This window comes from Poecilia reticulata, chromosome 11, assembly GCF_904066995.2.
Source record: "Poecilia reticulata chromosome 11, P_reticulata-male-v2, whole genome shotgun sequence".
Lineage (NCBI taxonomy): Eukaryota > Metazoa > Chordata > Actinopteri > Cyprinodontiformes > Poeciliidae > Poecilia > Poecilia reticulata.
Genome location: NC_088840.1, coordinates 14,619,631 through 14,641,643, shown reverse-complemented (window position 1 = coordinate 14,641,643; position 22,013 = coordinate 14,619,631). Strand labels below are relative to the sequence as shown.

Below are 22,013 nucleotides of genomic sequence, written 5' to 3'. Positions count from 1 at the left end.
GGCACATTCTTAAGTTGTAGTTTTCACGTGAGCCGGATTTAGAGATGCAAATAAATTCTTATTAAAAGACTGGGATGTATCCGGAAAGATCCATGATGTCTAACTGAGAAGTTTTTGTTTGAACTTGTCAACATGGTTGAGCAGGAACAAGTACCAGGTGGTGTCTTGCTCAATGTCACATCCTCATCCCATGCAATAGATTAATCAGAAATGATCCTACTCTGATGCAGACCTTCCACTCCCTCTAAAAACACTTCTACTTCTTTCATTGCCAAGAAAAACCTGAAAAAAGTCATCCATTCCTGCGTTGGCTTGTTTTGATTACCTCATTAATGGATAATTTTCTTTACATTTATCTGTACCTATTATGGTGCTAATGGACTAGATATGTATTAAATCTTTCACTATCATATCTGCAAAACAACAGAGATACATGGTGGTGGTAGTGTGATGGTCTAGGGCTGTTGTGCTGCTTTGGGACTTGGGAAACTTGATAGGATTGATGAAATGAGGAATTCTGCTCTCTGTCGGAAAATCCTTGAACTGCAGCATCAGTTCATGACATAAAGCTGAAATGGTACTGGGTTTAGAAGCAGTACAGTGATCCACAGCACACTAGCAAGTCCCCTTCATAACAACTAATAAAGTAGAAAGACCAAAGGAAGGTGTTATAATTATGTAGTCAAAGGCTTAAATTAATTAAATCCTGAAACTGGCCAACTGCAAAAACAATTCAATAGGCCAAAATGGAACACGGCAACATAAAAGACTCACTGCCAATAATCACAGACACTCAAGGGCAGTTTGTCCTGCCAATGCAATAAGAGGGCAACTCCATTTTGATGTACAAAAAGGAGTTGCCCTGATTTGAAAAGCCCTTTTTCCTGATAATTAAAAATTGCATTTTTTGCCTTTATTTGTCTGATGTCATTTAATGATCAGAAACTGTGCGTCTAAAGATACACAAAATGTATAAAATTGTTGCTTTTTCTCAGAATTGCAGGGGTGATGCAGTTTACAAGTTTTACACGAAGTAACTTACAAATCCTGTGTGTCCTTGAAAGGAAATTGTATAACAGCATTTCTTCTGGATAAAGGGATTCATTTTTGCACAGTTAAGCAAAAAAAAAAAATGCAGATGAAGAAAAGAATAAAGGGGAAGAGGCCATTATGAAGGGAGAATTGGAATTAAAGGATCATTTAGGTAAATATTGAGTTGAAGGCCTCATCCTTTGTCCTGCACCTTTCTGCCCGTGTTATGGTCGACAGCTGATTGGACCAGGTTTTACAAGGCTCTCCTTCCAGACGTTTTATGAGCACCTTCATCTAGAACACACACGCACTTACACTCTCACTGAAATACACATCTACACTCCCCCCTGCGCGAATATTGGTCTCCTGAGAAAAAGGAGAGGTTGAAGGTGTCTGTGGACGTGTCTTGGTGTGTCTGATCTGGTTACAGAAAAAAAGTTTATGATCAAGCTGCCTGGTGATAAAATAGGTGCCCATGTTTGGTTGTCTTCCAGGTTTATGGCATTTATTGGTAGAATGACTGCGTTCTGAGGGCAAAGGAAGAGGCAGGAGCAGTCAGGGCAACTCATGTTGGTGACCTCTATTATCATTACGACCAGCATCAGTAAACACTATTTCAAGCACAAACACTTATCTACTAAACAGAATGTAGGACAGAGGAGAGGGACAAGGTTGCTATGAACTTTATATTACGTGAATAGGATTATAAGAATCAGCCCACAAGCATTTCACGACCTTATAACCTGGTATGATAATAGGCATCGTCATTAACATTCCTGATCAAAATCTGAAAACTGAGGGAGGAGGTTTCCTTCATCAGTCTGATCACAAAGCTTCTGTTCATCAAAACCAAACCCCTAACTTTCATAGACAGTCCTTAGAAAAACTGGTTGAACAAACTTTGCTGATGGCCAATAGTTTTGGTGGTTTGGAAGCAACTCGTGAAAGTTTTTTGGTGAATCTCTGTGCAGAGAATCAGCCAAAAGACGAGGTGCTTTTTGGCTGACTTGAAGATGAATGAGAAAAACTGAAGGACACTCTTTAAAATTATTATGCCGGAATAATTTGAAATTTTATTTGACTTCAAGACCATGACAATCAATCGATCAGTCAATCAAGTTTATTTGTATGAGAACATTTGTGCTTTAACATTTGTTTTCTTTGTTGTTAAAACAATGTTTCTCTCCAAGATATATTGCTTAACTTTTTTTTTTTCTTCAATAAAAAGTATTTATTGACAAAGTTCGCCGTGACCCAGAAATCTGATGGTAACACAAACGTATTGTGTTATACCACTGCCAGAAAAATGACCTAATGGATCTACTGGGAAACGCATCACCTGATACTTACATGTGACAGAGCTCAGATGCTTCATTCCTCTCTCCTAATCCCTCTGATGACTTCAGGCTACATCTGAAAGATCAATCTTTATGAAACAAAAAAAACACAAGAAAAAGATTGAAGGAGTACAGGAAAGAAGTAAGGGTTGGAAAAAAAATCAGCCATAAAGCAACTCTGAAAGTCCTTTTGGCTGTTATTGCTAAACCTTTGTTCAAATTATTTGGCAAGTTGACACATGACTTCATACAAATTCATGTGCTTCTGCAAATGTATATATGTGAGTAGAGTCAGACTTCTCCCAAAAATAACACATTTTCTGATTTGCACACACATGCACACACACAAGACCAACCGAGTAGCTCGGAGCAGTGAGATCTTGTGTATTCCCTCCACTCATTAGAGGCATACAGCAACATCAATTCAGGGGAAACCCACCGGACTCTGTGTGTGAGAGAAGGGTTATCTGTGCTCCTACTGACCTTCTTTTGTGTATTCTTCTCTCTCATTATAATGATTTGCATTTTAAGCATGTCTCCATAATTAATCCTGGGGTCATTTGTTTTTGAAAAATTAGATTTTTTTTTAAACAACTAATGCAGAGATGCATTAGTTGGAAGGAGAGCCTTGTAAATACTGTATGTCTTACAGTATTTTTATTTAGTGGTGGGACTCAATTAAAAATTGTAATCAAGTTAATTGCAGGGTCTGCAATTGATTAATGAAAATTAAATGCATTTTAAAGGAAAACCATATGTAGACAAAATAAACCCCTTCTTATTTGGTCTACAAAAATACTTTTTACTGATAAAGTATTAAATACACTTGCATATTAGCTCAACAACAAATATGTTTATTTTGTAATCTTATCGGATCATTATCTGAAGCAAAAATGAACCCCCAGAGGGCCAAGAGAAAGAGCTTTCTCATCCATCACTTTGTCTGCAGATGATGCTTGTGCGTCAGATTTACAGGCGAACCAGAAACGCATAACAAAGGTTCAGACTCAGGACTTTTGCATGTAAAAAATAAAAATGAAAATAAATTGTGATTTAAAAAAAAAAGTGTTGAAATCTATGTAATTAATTCATCAAAATTAACTTGTTAAAGTCCCAACCACCCCAAAAAGTTGTATTCATCATTTATCCACATTTTAACCTTCTTAGCTGATGTCTTTCGATGTTACTTCAATATTTCTACATAATCAATGGTCTGTATTTTACCATCTCTTTGGTAAAAAGCACCAGTTCCTCTTTTAGCAAAACACCCACTCAGCATGAAGCTGCCACTGCTGTGCTTCATCATTGTGAGGTGATTCTCAAACTTTCAAGCTTCCCCCTTTAGTCATTATGGTCAACCACTTCAGTTATAATTTCATCAGACCAGAGGACATGTCTGAAAAAATTAGGGTCTTTATCCTTTAGCTTATTTCTAAATTGTAGTCTGTCCTTTTAGGTTTCTTTTGTAATAATGGCCATTTCCTCTGAGTGTAAGTAGAGGAGTCGTTTTCCTGTGGATAATGACACGCTCTTACCAGCTTCAGCCAGCATCTTCTTGGTTTGTTCTGTACATTTCACACAAAGAAAACTCATCTTGCGGGAACAGAATCCTCTCCTTCCTGAACAGTGTGATGACTGGTCATTACCTCCGTTTTTACACTTGCATAGAACTTTTTTTTTTTTTTTTTTGAACAGATGACTGTGGCACCCTCAGGCATATGGAAATAATGCCCAAGGGTGAACCAGACTCCAGAGTATGTAATTCTCCTCCTTAGATTTTGCCAGATTTTTTTTTTTTTTACTAGAATACAGCACATTTGAGAAGCCTTATTTAAATACATTCATGGTCGTGTGTCTGACTTAATGTCTTACAGTAACAAACATTTTTTAACTTAACATACAGCAGAAGTTGTAAACAGCGTATATCCAGTTACACCATCTATTTTCATACGTCAAATATGTCAGTAAATTGGGCATCTAATGTACAAGTCAAAAGGAGTATGATGCCAATGGTACCGTTAACATTACCGATTCACAGCCACCCAATTACATGAACATACACACACAGTTACTTTACTACAGATTTTTTACTATGTTCCATTTTGCTTTTTTTAGATATTTGAAAGTTCAGTAATATCTTTCCAATAAATTAAAACCTTTGGGCAATTCCAGAACATATGACTCCCTTGGACAAGTCCACACTTGTCACATGAAAGGTCAAATGAAGGGAATATTTTGTGACGTTTCTGTTTTGTTTATTTTGAATTGCAGAAGTCCGCTCGTTGCGCATATTAAGGAACTGCGAATTGTTACGATGTCTCCCGTTGTTCTCTAATCTCGCTCCTCGATCATCCTGCCTGGATATTTTGAGGTCATCGGTATTAAGACGAACCAGACAGGTTTGAAACATTTTTGTATAATTTTTATATTCCTCCCGTCTTACGGGCATTTGGGTACAATGGGCAATTCTGTAAAATAAAACTACATACCTGTAAGTATTTCTTGAATTGTTACTACCACATTCTCACTTTATCTATTCCACCCAGGTGAAAAAAAAGTATACTTTAGTATTCTAAATTTTAACATACTTTAGTATACTTTTATCGATGTACTTAAATTGTACTATTTTGGAACAACTAATTTTGTGCTTAGTATACATTAGCAGTATTTAAATAGTATTAAATTATAACTAATAGTATATTTTAGTATACTATGCGTACTTTTTTGGAACAACTTCAAGTGTACTTAGAGTGTACTTAAAGTATACTTTTTAAATATTTCAGAGCTTTATTATTATATTTTGATAATATATTTTGAGTGTAATAATTCTGTCTCCGAATTATATTAAAATATATATTTCATATACTTCAAATATATTTTAAATATACTATTAATATATTAGTAATGCATTTAAATTACACTTGATTTTTATTTTTGATTTCCTGCTATTGATAAACTACAATTTTAATTACTCGTGAAAGTCTTTATTCCTACGTACCTATTTTGTAAATGACATGCATAACTACACTACAGTACTTACATTGTTTTAGGCTAAAATTACATGGAAAGATTAATTACACAAGATGCCCAAGGTAATTCAAATATTTTGTTTTATTACCGACATTTTAAAATTGTCCAATTTTACTCACAGCTTTACGAACTTTACATAAATTACCAGTTTACACATCAAAAGTGAACACATGAACATGAAAATTTAAGTGTGACAATAAAACAGGAAAGTGAGGATCAACGACAGAACATTCCTATTCACTGCACCTTACAGGAACCTACAAAAAAGAACAATAGAGCAATTAAACAGAGAAATCATTGGTATTTAAAGAAAACAGAAAAAATGGCAAATTAAAAAAAAATACTTACAATTTTAAGACGTTTTGTACTCGCTGTGTATGTGACATCATAAGAACTGATGATGATTGGGATCGGATGCCTGGGGTGAAGAAACATTTCTGGGTGTCGTCTTTGAATGTTTATGTTAGAAGTAGAAAAAAATAGTCAGCAATGTCATAGAATCAGTTGATGTTGGCATTAACTATGAAGCTGTTTTAAGTGTGGACTTAAGGAGACAAACTATCTTAAAATCTTTCCATCCATGATCTGAACACACTGATCCTTGCAGGGTGGTGAAGGGGGCTGGTGGTGCCCATCTCCAGCAGCCATCAGATAAGAGGCAGGGTTCACCCTGTACAGGTCACCAGTCCATCACAGGGACAACAACAAATAATAAAAAAAAAGATAAATGTTAGATTAACAAGAAGAGAAAAATTCTTTCCAGTTACCTTTAAATCAAATCATGTTTATTAAGCACTTGGTGTTGGTAACACAGCAGTTTTTGTTGTTGAAAATGTAGCTAGCTCCTCATTGAAAAAACAAACTTGCATCATGAAGATGATGTGGAGGTTCATCGTCAGAGCTGGTTGGTGATCTGGTGGAGTCAGAGCTTCTTCTGAGACAGAAAAGTCTTTAGGTTTTCTAACACCCGATTTCTCTGGCTTCCTCTTTCATCTTCATTTGCTTAGTTAGACTGCAAACATATGCTGAAGATGAAATCATTGATGAACGAGTTAGAACAACAACCTCACAATATCAAAGTCTCTCTGTCTTATGAAGCTTAATTAAAACCAGGTTAGTTTATGAATTAAAGTATAAGTCGCAACAAACAGCCTCCATGCAGTTATAACATGAAGCTGAATGATTGCTATAGTAATAATCATACAAGTCAGAATAAAATTGCTAAATTATTTAAGAAACCAACATAAGTTATATATCTTTACTGCACTGTTTATAATTAAATGAAGATAATTAATAAGCAAACGCTAGCAACACTTAGCAGCCTTTGTGACACACATTTCATTTCCATCGGTTGTTGTCCCGTTGTGTTGTCGTCTAACTCGGAATAGGACGTCACCAGCTTGAATTTACCAAAATTACTAACTATTGTCAAGGCCCTCTCTACTTTTAAGGCATTATGCGAGTAAAAATGGCGAATTTGAACAGCGTCTGTTATCTTCCCTGCGTTCAAGTTTTTTCTTCTCTTTGTGGCGTTTTTTAAATAAATGAGTGTTAAATACCGCCACCATCTGGTCTGGAATATGAACTGGAGCTAATGCTATTGATTATAAGGTTTTACATCACACATCTGAAAATTGATTGGATACTTTCTTAAAAATTACATCATGATTATATTTTTTTTATTGTATGCAATTTTAAGAAATAGTAAAAGATTATTAAGGCACTTAAAAATTCATACATATTCATTCATATTTTGTTCACTTAAAGTATACTTTTATTATATTAAAAGTGTATTTTGGTACAATTATGTTTAAGTGTGTTTAAAGTTCTAATTTCGAAATTGGTACAAGTGTATTTTTAGTATACTTCAGAGATACTTGAAGGTAGTACACTTAATATATAGTATACTTAAAGTGTACTTTCACAAATGTAAGTATGTTTGAAGTACACTAAAGGATATGTTTTTTTTTCACCTGGGCATTGATTTACATATATAATATATTGATGTATCTAAAACGTGTTGAACTCCTGTTTAAACCAATTAGTAAAAATTGTGTTGGCAAATGAAGGTGCAACTGTTTGGTTTTCAATAAGAGGGCTATAAAGTGAACTCAATCTTGAGCGAACTTGCCTTTTGATGTGGTGGGATTTTAGTTTATGCTTTGTGTTTCAGCTGTATATCAGAAAGATTAAATAAACATAGAGCTCATATTGTCTGCCTGTCCTTGGCATGTCTAGTGTAGCTCTATGAGTTTGTCTACATCTTCCTTTTTGATTCAGGCACCAGGAGAAGCCATGCTGAGCTGTAAGCATAGCACCTACAAAAGGGATTAGCTCAGTTCAAGGAAAATCATGTACATACAAAAGAAAAACAGACCCAAGCAACACCACCTGCATACTAACACAATCCAGAAATCCAGGCTGCAGACATTACATGTACACCCATAGTAGTCAAGTGAATGTAACGTATGAACATAACACACAATGGCGCAGAAAAAAACTCAATATTTGAGAGATAGAAGTTTTAGACTAATTATATTTGACTTTTGCGCAAACATTTAGAAAATTAGATACAGTGTGCTGGCTGAAGTGATTGTATGTAAATATGTAATTTCTGATAAGCTTGAAAGATTATTTTTTTCACCAGTGTAGAGGATTAGCTAGATTCCTTTTTACTGGTGTTTGTATATGATGTACAGCCTGAGGCTTGCATTAAACAGACCCTCTATCCATCAGTCTACTGATCCAGATGGGTTTATAAGTCTTCACTCTCATTTCAAAGGTCGGAAAATATAAAGGAGCCCCTTACCTGCATTGGAAATCTAGGACACAGCATTGAAGCGTGCACATGTGTCAGTCAAAAGGCTTATTAAAAGGCAGAAAGCAGCAAGGAAGATCATTCACTTTCATCTCTTATTTCATGCGAAGTAGGAACAAATCTGGACTTATATACATCACTGACACATACATTCACTGAAGGCCCCTGTCTCTGCCCTGCAGCTCTTTTCCTCAATAAACTCGCACTATCTGAAAACAGTTTTCTTTCAGACGCTTCACCATCGCTTCATCTGAATGAATAAAACCATTGCTTCTCACAGTCTGGCTTGTCCTTTGTCCTCATATGTTTATATTGGAGATAAAAGAAAATCTAAGAAGAATACATGGACTCTGAATACAGCACAAATGTATTTCTTTATTTTTATAATTTACTGCAAGATAAAAATAAAAATCAATGATAACCTGGGATCAATTTATTCATTCTGCTCAGATGTAGATGTCCTCCCACTCAACCCACACATTCAACCCCTAAAAATGATGACAAGAGGGATGTGATGTAGAAATAAAAATATTGATATTAAAATTTCCACAATGTGGGAATAATAGCGGAAACAGAATGCAGGGTTTCCCCCAGAAAACTTGCTAAGACCGGTGCTTGGGTTGCTAGGGGAGTCATCCAGCTGCTCACCATGTTTTTGAGGTAAAACATGTTTATAGTTGACAGGAGATTTGAAAATATCACTTGATAGTTATACATTATTGGAAGACTGGAAGATTAATACCTAAACACCAACTATAAAGTCTTTTAAAGAGGCAATCGTTTTTAAAAAAAAACTAAAATAAATTAACAATGCTAAGCCTGGTGGGGGCACAAGTAAAACCTGGTGGCCCGCCAGGCTTATAAGGGAAACCCTGGAATGTGAAATAATGTTTTTCTTTGAAAACAACATACAAAATTTGAAATGTAAATTATATTTTAGAAGGCATTTCCTCTATGGTCTATTTTCTGTCTCCCTAAATAATTTGAGCAACTCTCATCTCATCAGTCAGAATTTATTTTATTTATTAATTGTACTTTTGGATTAAAATCTTGTTTTAATAAATGTCCAACTTTTAGTACTGAAAAGAAAGTGTAATTTCCAGTTACTTGGGATAACTTGGATTGGAAAAAATGTGTGCCCAAGATAATGTTTTTAACATCTCAAGACTTAAAAGATTCTTTGATGATTTCTAATACATGCCTGGATAAAAGATGTATGATTAGCATTTCTAGCTGTTGTGCAGAAGTTCTGACTACCACAGAAGGTTCTTGTGTAGATTATAATTCTGCTCGAGTGACACATAGATGTCCTTCAAATATTGTAATAAGTAGATTTGAATACTCACTCACTTGGTAAGGTCACGAGAGAGTCAGTGCAACTCAAAGATACTTTGCTTAGATGATGTGAAAATCATTTTATTTTATGGCAATGTTTTTTGGGGGGGGTATGGCAGCTGAAAGGCGTTTTAAATCAGATTTCTTTGTGCATTTATTAAGTTAAGTTGGTAGGTCCAAGTAGAAATCATTGCTATTCCCCTGTGCATCCATCTTTGTTTACATATATAATCTAATTTCCAATTTTATAGGAGCAGAGGTGTTTGAGCTGGCTTTTTGTCGGTGCATATTCCATCTCCCAGGGGTGATTGGCATGAAAATGCTTATTAGATTTAAAGGAAATGGGCTTAGAGGAAAAGCAGGAAAGAGGGCCGTGTGTTTTTGTCTTTGCTTTTTTTGATATTGAAAATTCGTGTGACCTTATCATTAATTTAATGGCTAAAAGACAGTTTGCTGGGGTTTTTTAATTTATTTTTTACAGTGCATCGTAAGACGTGCATGACAGAAAGAGGCTACTTGTGCATCAGAACGTCAACAAATCTGTCCGTTTCCTGAACGGAGGAGCTCTGCACAGCAGGAAAGGACAAATACAAAAGAAAAACAACATTGATATCTGGTCCACTGTTTGGACTGTGCAAACACATACAGTAGAAACATACACTGACATATAAAGTGTGTTTGGCTACAGCTAAATCATGTCACATCTCTTCTCTTACCTGAGGGCCTAAGCCGTAACTGTCTGCTAGTTGTTAAAAACTTCACATTTTCAGTTAGTCATTTGTTTTTTGTGTCTAATCTTTGAGTGATTGTTTGAGTTTATTTTTATAGAAAGCCAACTAAAACCTGCTGACCACAAGTGTGGCTCTCAGTAATATTGTTCAACCACAATGGCTTCATCATCCATTGTTATCCATTCGTGACCGAGTGCTTAAAGCAAATTCAATAACCGATACCCTGTAGTTAGTGCAGGAGATTGTGTGCAGGATTTAAACGGCTTAAGAAGAACGTGTTGGTGTGGTTTTGTGTCTACAAAAAAGGGATTATTTAGATGTACGACGAGAGAGGAGTCGGTACAATAGATATCTCACTCATTTATCGCCCTCAGTAAAAACAAAACAAAGATTTAATAACATGCAGTATCATGCAAAGTTTTACGTGCCCTTTGATGTTTTTCCCGTTTTCACATTGCAGCTGCAAGATTAGTGCATTTCTTCTCTTTTTTTTATTTTCTTTATTTTTTTAGATATGTCGCACACCAACACAAACTGTGGTTTGAACCAAGCAATCCCAGTTTCATTAGAATGGTTTATCCTGTTTACAGTACGAGGTTACCGAACCTCAAAAGTTCAGTAGAATGACTTATTGGCTTAGTCTTCTTGATTTGTTTAAACAAGAATCTGACAGGAAGATTTTACAGATTAAAAATGATGATTACAACATTGAGGTAAATTCAAGTTCAAATTAAACAATGGCATTTCTGCTTCCACTCTTAACTACAAAGTTGGTGTTAGATTAGATTAGTAATTTCCCATAGGTACTGTAACTTAAAACCAATCTCTTTTACATGTTTTAGTATAATGTAAAGTCTAGATGAGGGTATCCTGACATTTCTTCCTGGAGCCTCTTTGTCAGTGTTGAAAGAAGCCAGTTTTGGTCACAATTTAGTGTCTGAGTGAAGGGAAAGGATGTATGTTGCTCATGTCCCACCATGCTGGAGACCAGCTGCATCAATATGTTGTTACGGGTAGGAAGATAAAGCTGTTCTGTAGTTATATGTACTCTGTAGTGGAGGCTTTCAATTCATGATCATTGTAGACATATCAAAATCTAAAGCACTTTAACTACACAGAGGCCTGGACAAAATTATCTTAATATCGGTGTTTAAGTCTTTATTAAATATTTTCTTGATATTATGCAATCCTGATATGAAGAAATCTATAACTGTCTTAAAATCCCTTATTTTTAGCTAGAAAAAAGCTATGTTTGACATAGTTGAAATGTGACTTGTGGATAGAAAAATTTCCATTGTAGATATCTGGAATATACATTTTGACTGGGAAGAATTGAATTTTGTACAATCCTCTTGCAGTCTTGGTGTGGCACTCAGGAAGAGCGCAGCAGATGTCACGGTCGGACAACGGGGAAACAGTAGAGGTGTCGGCCTGTTGGTTCCCCAAACCACAAAAAAAAAAAACTTATAAAAGCGCATGCGAGGTCAGTGTGACTCCGCCCGGACTGTGCGCAGAGTAAAAGGCTCACCTGGGGTCCCCTGGATCCCCACTTAGGACTACAGGAGGGTTAAAGATCCTCAACAGGTATTGCATGTTAAAACATTGAGCCATATGGGACTCTAGAAAATCAGAGACATCTCTTCTCACTCCACAATTTTCTCTGGCATTTTATTAACATGACTTTAAACTATAAGGAACGTATTTTGGTTATTTTGAAAGAGTAGAATTTTTATAAAATTGTGCTGGTGACACAAGCCTTGTGTATATTATGTAATACAAGGAGCAGAGAAGACGTATGTAGACACCAAAGTTATAGACTTGTTCTATAGGAAAGGCAACCTTAAGTGAACTTGTTGTGATCTGGTGTTACTGATATTTAACTGTAATGTTAAAGGAAATACTGACATGTGTATGCTGTTGTTTGACCAGCAACAATAAATATGTAAATAAATGACAGGGCTAAAATATACATTTAGCACACTCTCTCTTTGTGCCAAAAAATTCCTGTTGCAACCATAAAACCATTTTTCCCTCCATGCCATGTGCTCACATTTACAGCAAACACTTACCTGCAGCTGTTGGCAGTGCTTTTCAAGACTTTGCATTCAGTCCTTGCCTATATGGCATATTATGCGTAGCAATTTCTTTGATATATGCCACAGAAAACTAAGGCAACTTGATGTTTAAATCCAACACATTATGTATTTGGTGTTTGAAAGGGTTTTTGTTTGCTAAAACCTTGAGTGAAGTTGGATATATTTCTGCTTAGACTCATCTACCCTTCATGGTTATTAGCTGGGTTTCATAAGCAGATTTCCTTTGATTTGATACTGTTTATGTGACAGAAATCAGATTTATTAGAGCTTATTGAAGAAGAAATAGGCTGCATAGTCCAGCGATTTTTATATATATGAGAATACCTCCCTGAATTAAGCAATATCAAAGAAGCAAGCCAACCAAAACGCTCTCCCAGCTCTTCATAAACAGTTTTTTTCCCTTACTGTCTACAGCTCTGATCTGTGGCAAATATGTCAAACAAGTACAAAGTGTTTGTAGGGGGGAAAAAGGTTTTCTATGCATGAAGGATCCTGAGAGTATAGAAAGTGAGTCCGGCAGGGGTGCAGGGAGGAAGAGGAGCTGGAGAAGAGAGAGGAGTTCGGGTGTTCTCGGCAGCGCTGGCCTGTGTTTCAGGGGGATTCCTGTTACCCTCCCCGCATTTCAGCTGCCTTTATTAGAAATGATTGATAGTGTTCTGGGTGACATGGAAACCGGCTCTGCCAGACTGTGCATAGCTGTGTGTGCAAAGACTGACCATGGCCCATTTAGCCAGAGTTAGGACAAAGTTAGCTGTAGGCATAGGGGGAAAAAATACATTTTAGGATTGTTTTAGAAATTCTTCAGATTTTTTTTCCTGACTTTACATTAAATTAAAAACTTTCTTTACCTTGTGCAGGAAACTATCTCTGTTTTTTTGCAAAGTAGAAGACTCCATTTGTTGTCTTTCTTTTTCTACATTTAGTGTTGTAATTTGAAAACTTGTGACCTAAAGTGAATAATTTTTTTTCAGACAATACCTGACAATAAACTTGAATGTAAAATAAAAAAAGTAATCTGGTAAATATTCAGAATAGTTTTAGAAGAAGTCAAAGTGTACTTTTTATGCTGTAATATTTTATTTTATTTTTTTATAGCGTGACCTTATTCTAACAATTTTTGTGAACCTGAGGTTTGGAAAACATTTGACAAAACTCATTAATGTTCAATAAAACACTGGATTTAGTTCATTTCAATTCAGTACTGCATTCAACCTAAAGGGAAACTAAATGATGACTCTTATATTCTAAAGTGAAATAAGAAAACTTTCAGTCACTTTCATCACAGAAGATGAACAAAAAAAATGCATAAAAACATAAAAAGAGATCTTTTAAAGAAATGTTGTTTTTTTAAAATGAAAACAACAGAATTGTTCAAAGCTCAGACAACTTGGTGTTTTCCACAGTAGTGCGAAAAGCTCTGTAAACAACACAAGACAAATATTAAACTAATACTGCATTTATATAAAATGTCATGTAGCATACAAGAAATTGCAATTAATCCATTTACTCATTAGGGGAAAAGTTTCCAGAACTCATTTTATTTTTATAAATCACTGGCACCATTTTACCACCTAATACCTTCTATGAACTACATGTGGATAACTTTTGTGTAAGGACTTCATTTTTCTTTCTACTTTGTTCTTAAACACTCCTCAAAGTCGGAAAGACATAACAGGATGCAATAAAAGGAAGAAAAATTGTCAAACATCAGGACAAGGATACAAGAAAATAGCTCATGACCTACAGCAATAAATAATCTGTGGACGGAGCTGAAGATTACAGCAACAGCAAACAGGCCTTTAAACCTCAGACGTCTCAGTTCTTACCAGAAACAAACTTCTTCATGGAATAAAAATAATTTTAAATATAAATCATCCTAGTGTACAAAGGACTATGAGCTTAAATGCATGTATTTACAGTTGCAGCAGGCACTGTGACAAAGAACACGGGACCAGGACCCGAGTTTACCTTGCCAACAATATATCAGTTCTTTAATATATGTTTTACTACCTATAAAAGAAATACGGCCACATGTATTTCTGTTTTCACTATCCACTTTAAATTAAAAACATGGTGGAAAAAGCAACCTCAACTCGGCATTTCATTGGCTCCCCATTTATCTGTCAAATCTAGACAGTCACAGTAACATGAACTCCTGTTATTTTCTCTCCCAGCTCTGTGTTTTGCTTGAAACTTGACACTGTCTGTCCCCGCACAATGGTGGGGACTCGGCTTCAGCCCTTTTCACACGCACGCACGCACACACACACGCACACACACACATGTATGCAGCCCCGCCTTCTGTCTCCCTTATTTTCTTACAGCTCCTTTGCTGCATTTGTTTGACTTGGGCCGTCTTTTAAAGGTATACACACATCTGGGCGGGGAGCTACAACAAATGTAAACATCTGGCACAGATAAGCAGACAGATGTTTCAGTGGCAGGCTGGCAAACATCCAGATCTCCCACCAAACTCATCAGTACCCCTGAAGAGGGAGCTGTTGTTTTACCGGTTTCACCGACTGCGACGTACCGCTGCTTCACATTTTAACTTTAAAGGTTCATAGTTTCACATGATTTGGATTTTCCTCAACACCAATCCGTGATCTTCATCCTTTTTTGTGTCAGTGAGATCCATCAGCTCCTGATTTTCTCCTTTTTTTGCTTTTATGCTTTTTAAAAATTCTTCTGCTTCTTGCTGCCTCTAGTTCTTGCTTTGGATTTTGGTTAAAATCTTGATCTGCATAATTAAAATGTGTTCTTGTGTTGTTGTTGTTGATGCATGACTGTAAAATGTGAAGAATATTATTGCGTAAATGTGTAACTACATACATCAATACGAAAGGGGATAAAGGAATAAAAGGAATAAATGAAAATTAAATGAAATAAAAAAAATACATTCAAATAAAGTTAAGTTTATTTTTGATGGGTAATTGAGCGACATAAATAAATAGCTGGTGGTCAGTCAATAAATTTGCAAATAAATAATCATGTAATGAAATAAATGGCTAGCAATAAAAATTAATAAAATACCAGTTAATGAGTGGGAATGCCAATAAATAAATTGGTAAAACATAAAGGTAGCACTTTATTTGAAGGGGTGTGCATAAGACTGACATGACTCTGTCATAAACATGACATAACACCTGTCATGAACATAAAGAAGTCTTTATGAATGTTTGACTGTTGTCATGATTGCGTACAAATCAGTTTGGAAATGAGAAAGATTTGCTAATGCTCGATTCTTTGCTTTTAAGTCTTTTCTGCAATCGACGTCCTGGCAGACATGATGGGTCATGTGCCAGGGATAAAGGAAATACTGTTTTTCCACTATTTGTTTTGTGTGATGCTTCAGATAATGTTGCTCTCTTATTTGCATATAGAAACATAATTAGGACAAACATCAAATCAGCTGACACTGGGATAATACAATTTCAAAACTTTACAGTACTTATTCTGTCTAAATAGATAATTAATGGGTTACAAAATGTAACTCATTAATTATCTGCATCAAACAGGAAGGTACATGAAACACACAGTAACTCTTTTGCAGTCCAGCTCAACCCTTTGTCTTCTCACATTTGTCCTCACTTGTTTTATCTTGATAAGACCTCGCCTAAGAGCTGTGTGGGAGTTTTCGGCTGATCAGCATCTCTCTGACACGACCCTCCTACCGTTTCTCTTTATTTGTCAAAAGGGGAACAGCATCGATCAAATTCGATCAGCCCATTCGGTTTTTTAACTCTGCTGCCGCTTGAAGGGATTGTGTGTGGAGCTGCAACGGTCAGTTAAACGATTGATTATTATTATCTGCAGGCTGATTTTTGGTCATTGTTACGGGTCAACTTTTCACATATGAGAACTTTGAGAACTTTTCTTTTACGTGTTTGTTGTACCTCTTATTTTGTCAGTGTTGACACAAATTAAACTTATTCTGCCATTGTGCAACTATCCCCTATTAAAGCAATAGCTATTCATTAAAAATATATTAGGCTCAGATTCAATATATACGCTGCCTTTCGGTCTTTATTGAAAATATTTTCCTTGAGAGTCACTGAGCAAAGAGAAAAACCTCTTTTGTTCAAATATGATGCAATTAAAAATATAAAAAGGTTTTAAAGACCATTTATTCTGAATACTGTCAGTACATTAAAAGCATACGTTCAAATTAAAGTGTTTGTTTTAGTTAGAGAAAGAAAGTCTCGTCAGTCTCTCATTGACTGTAACCACATTAACAGCATCTCATGTGTAATTTTTACTCTCTATTTATGAGCGGCCTGCAGCAAGATTAAATTACATGGATCTGTTTCGTACAATCTGCTTTAGTAAACAAGCTCTTAACACCCACTGCAGAGTTGTGTTAATGCCACTATATACATCCTGGATAATGTCCCTTTCAGGAAGTCTCGGGGGGTCAGATCCAAGAACACGCTTTATTGCAGATGATTAAAGTGAGAAGATTAAAACACTGACTCAAAAAATTCAAACGAATGAAACTCATTTCTCGGAATTCACTTAGCAATACATTAACCCATGCATCATGCACCTAACAGTGCCATCAAGCACACATGCAGGTTAATTAAATACATAATAACCTGTTTAAGTTTGATAAAACCACTAATGATGTGATTTGGGATTTTTTTTTCTTTCACACCTCTCCCCCCTCTCTCTCAAAACATCACATCCTAATTATTACTCTTCCTAATCTGTTTTCCTAAGATCGACTCGTTTGCTTTTCAAGACAGACAAATCTCTCGGTAATTATTTTCTGACACTGTTGCAGTGGAGATAATATCTGCAGTCAGTCGATGCCCTCCCAAGGTGACCAGGACAGCGTTTTACAGCAAAGCGGGGCGGAGGGGGTTACGGGGAAAAGTGACAGCTGTGTGTGCAGCTTCCTTTCTTGATTCATGTGCAAGCTGTAATGACATCATATTTAGCAGCAGAAAGGGTTATAAATTAGCCATCAGCTAATGGAGGCTGAGCCTCTTTCTTTGTTAGCCAACACTATTTATTTTTTTTCTCTCTTCCCTCATAGCTTGTGCTTTGCCCGTGTAAATAAGCTTTTAATTATGGAATTCAATCACAACTGAAGTATTAATGAGGAGATGCTAAGTTTTAGGAGTCTGCCTGCAACTTGAATTATGTTGCAAATTCACAGAGCAGATGTGCTTATATGCGTTAAACGAGCGAGTGATTTGTAAAAATAAATCATTTAATGAATCTTTTGTTTTTTGTGCACCAGCTCTTGTTGGATTTAACTTTTACCGGTTTATACAACCTTTTCATATCCACACGTTCTCATTTCATAATGTCTTTGCTCCATGCGGGCCTGTCAACAAACGGTTTTGTGCCCATTTCCTAAACTATTACTTATGGATTTATGTTTTTGGTGTAATGTTACATTCTATTCACAGAGGGCAACATTTTAGGCATATTTTGGGGAAAACTAAAAGGTTTCTTTGTCTGAAGTTTTCAGATTTCAGAAAGTTTGTGTTTTTCTGGAGTTTTTTTTTAAAGAGAATCCTTACACTTCTGATCAAAATCTTAGAGGGAAAGTTCCATTAATCCATGAATTCTCCTGAGCTTAATCTGGATTCAAGTCAGAGGGGCAGCAGAGTAATCAGGGGCATCATGACTTCCCTCTCACTGCCTCTTGGGCCAGCCCTTGTGGGGAAATCTCAAGGCGTTCCCAGGCCAGCCCCAACGCTGAGCCCCTCCCAGTTGATCGAGCGTCTCACCCTATCTCTAAGGAAGAGCCCACACACCCTGCAGCGGAAAGTGAATTGGTCGCTCGTATCAACAATCTTGTTCCTTTGGTCACTACCCAGACCTCTTCACCATAGATGAGGGTTGGAGCATAAATCATCTGGCCTTTTGACTCGGCTCTGTCTTTACAGACTGGTACAGCTTGCACATCACTCTACTAGCCACACCAATCCGCCTATCGATTTCCGCAATTCTTAAAGTACAAGACCCCGAGATACCTAAACTCCTTCACTTGGAACAGCACCTTATCTCCAAGCTGGAGAAGACACACCACTGTTTTATGGATCAGGACAATGTTCTCGGACGTTTTGTACTGATTCTCATCCTGGCCGTTTCATAACTGGCTGCGAACTTCTCCAGGGGAAAGCAGGAGATTGCAGTCTAATTAAGCCAACAGAACCAAAATTGATCCCGTCAACACCTTGACTGCAGCTAGAAATGTTGTCCATTAAGGTTATGACCAGAATCTGTGTCAAAGGGAAACCTTGGTGAAGTTCAACTCTCTCCAGAAACGAGTTTGGATTTCTGGAAGTGTGTTTTTAAAGAATGTAGCCGTTGTAGAGATTTCCAGTTGATGCTTGACCAATCCGTGCACTCCTGATCAAAAGGTCAAAGGAGGAGATTACAACTATTAACAATTTATTCATGATTAGCCCATAAAAACCCTTGGCAGACTGTATCATTTATTACCTGAAAGAAGTCAGATGCCAAACAATGAAAAATTGCAAAAGCCAAAGAAAAAAAAACAAAAAACAAAGCTGTGATTTAACTAGTCTAGTTTGATAGAACAGACTTATCATTGTTTCTGCTGCAGTATTTTTTTTCCACACCACATGTTTTTAATGATAACGGACACAAAACCTTGTTTAGGAATTTTTTGAACATTAGCTTCAACTGTTTAGCCTTAAATGAAAGTAGCTCTTGACAATAATCCCTCTGAGGTCTGTTTGTGTTTAGGAGGGAACTCTGGAAATCCCCCTCAGTTCTGGACTCGGGAACACAGACCCTCAGTTCTCACTGGAGCTCAGGCTGCCAAAATAAAAGCCCAATAAACACATTTGGAGAAACGCACAAAGTGACCATCAGAGGTCTGAGTGGAGCAAACGGAAACAAAGAGACGCCTCTCCAGTGCGTGATGAGCAGTGTGATCAGGCTCGCTGTAATCAGTTATTTAAGCATCATGTAATATGCCAGTTTCATCTGTATTTAAAGACCAACAAACCTTAAACTAGAAGTGTGTTTAATAGTAAAAAAAAACGGACAAAAAAAATACAACTGTACAGAAAACTAGTTTTTCTTGCATGTTTTTGCCTTGAATAATAAATAAATGACTCCATTGTGCATTGAAGCTGAAGGCTTTGTGTAACAAGTTCTCTGAAGCCGTCACTTGGAGGTCATCCTCAGTGTGTGTTCAAGGGCAGCCTTTCCTGGCAACGGCAGGAGATGCTTTCACTGCTTGTTTACGACTTCGGCTTGGTGTTTTATCCTTGTATGTAAAGAGTGAAACTCATTTTTTTATTCATCTTCAGGTGCATCTAAGCATTAAGCCTATGAAAATTAAACCTCTTTCATCACATTGAACTTTGTAATAGTGTTGTTTGCTTTGGACTTAATATTAGGTCACAATAGTTGTTTTATAAATATTGATAATTTGAAAAAAATATATAAATGTGTGGATTTTTGCCATAAATGTCAGACAAAATGACAATTTTCCCCCCTTATTTGTTGCTGTAGAGTTTTCTGTTTTAAATATTCCAGTGAACCAATCTGTTGTTTAATCAAAACATTCTGTTGACCTTGTTTTTCAAAGTAAACATTGTCATTTATTCTTGAAATTACGATTAAAATATACAAATAGAATTCAAATTTAAACTCGTGTACACAAGTATCAAATCCATTTTCTTTTAAGTATGTTAAAAACTTGACCTGATCAACTTTTTGTGTAATTGAAAACATTTTTACTAATCTTGAAAAACCACCTAGTTACACCTAGAATACATAGATATGCGTTTATGAAGTCACACACCGTCATCCAGTCTTCTTCTGAAAATAGATTTCTTCAACCAGTTTGAGCCGTTTGTGGTTCAAAGTTGCTCTTCCTTTAAATGTTCAAAATAATGAGCCGCCATATTTGGAGTAAATGATCACCATTGATATGACCACTGCTGCAACCACAGCAAGTTGGTGACTTAATGTGGTTGCAACTTCAAACTGGTTTGGTCTGCACAAATCGGACATTGGCTTGGTTTGGTTGGAATTTTCTTGTTCAGCAGACAGCAGGGTGTTTGTTTCAACGTTGCTCCTACTGTACGCGTCGCAGTGCAGACGCGGTTGTTGTTGGGGTTTTTTAACTCGTCTTATGAAAATCTGAGCTGGCTGATGTCATGTTCCTCCACGGATCGTGTTTGATGGTTTGACATCCACGCACCATCAAAGACTGACGCGTTTGAACGCACAGTGCATGTCTTATTAATAGGGAGATTACAGCTCAGGTAGAAGAGCGTCGGCGATGAAGGTATTGACATCTCTTTTGATCACAGATTGTGTTTTACTCGTAGGACTGGTGCGTGCCAGAGGATTTAGACACCCATCCACTCTGCTTCGGTTTGTGCGTTTCACTTAGACAAAGCAAATATTTATCATTTATTTTGGTCTCTGCAAAATACCACATTCTGGCTCTCGGATATTTCCGTGGGGTCTGAGCGATTGCATCAGTCGCTCACAAAGGGCTTAACAAAACAAACACTTGAATGTAATTAGTGGCGTATGTTGCAGACAGAGCAGTAGTCTGCAGACCACAAGGTCTGCGTCTTATCTGAAACATCTGGCTGAAGGACGCGAGAAACACAAGCACTCATTGTGTTTTTTTGAAGTCGGCGTTCATACTGAAATTATCAGTAAGATGCATGATTTCAGAAAAACATGGAAATGCGATGCAAATGGTTAATATTGAAACGATGGAAACAATTGTAAATAACCTGACAGTTCTTGTCTTTCTTCAAAATGTCCTTAGAGTAACATCCAGCCACTGAAATATCCATGCAGTCTGAAGCGTTCAGGGCTGTTGAATAAACAGACCAGAAATCATAAGGATAAGATTAATATAACAAAAATGTAATCCGATGAGTTCTTTGCACTTTTGCAGCATTGCACGCAGTGATGTTGCAGTTAGATACTTTGTGCAGCTCTACAGGTTTATTTACAAATTAAACATCCAGATGTGGTTCATAAAACTAAACTTAAAATTTTGAGAAACAATTTCACAGTAACTTCCCAAAGCATCACCAAAACGACCCCACACCCACAGTGAAACACAGAGATGGCAGCATCAAGCTCTGGTTTTCCTATTTCTAAGGTGGAACTATGTTTTGTTTTTGTTTGTTTGTTTTTTGCAGTCATATCTTGACTCAAAATCTTCACCTGGAGATAATCTTTGGGTTTTATTTTTCATCATCACTCTCAAGTCCAACCTTCAATTTTTTTTTTTATGTTTTTTTGTTCATAGTTTAATGGTGTAGGATAATTTTTACAGTATGTGTGGAAAAAGTTTTCAAATAAGTTCTCATGGTCAACATAAACCGTCTGGAATCAGAAGATGCTCAGGACTTCTTCCCTTTCTGTTCTGTTTCACAGACGGTCAGAGGAGGAGGTGGACATGGACAAAGTGACGGCCGCCATGGTGCTGACGAGCCTCTCCACCAGCCCGCTGGTCAGGAGTCCGCCGGTCAAAGTCAGCGGTGAGTTGCACGTCCGACAAACGCGGCTCTAGACGAAGGAAGCCGAGTCTCCGCGTCCACAAAACACGGAGACGTTGCTTCACGCCGACCCGGTAATTTGTACGCTCCTCTCCACGCTGATGTTTTCC

The 22,013-nt window shown here is 36.7% G+C and overlaps 1 protein-coding gene across 2 annotated transcripts in view; it reads left to right on the top strand.

The window, feature by feature from the left end:
• Nucleotides 1–22,013, top strand: part of znf704 (zinc finger protein 704) — a 68,472-nt gene that overhangs the window by 24,146 nt on the left and 22,313 nt on the right. For both annotated transcript variants that reach the window (XM_008422044.3, XM_008422043.3), the window contains exon 3: nucleotides 21,782–21,885. In XM_008422044.3, coding sequence (XP_008420266.1) covers nucleotides 21,782–21,885 — 104 coding nt within the window. The remainder of the gene's footprint in view (nucleotides 1–21,781; nucleotides 21,886–22,013) is intronic.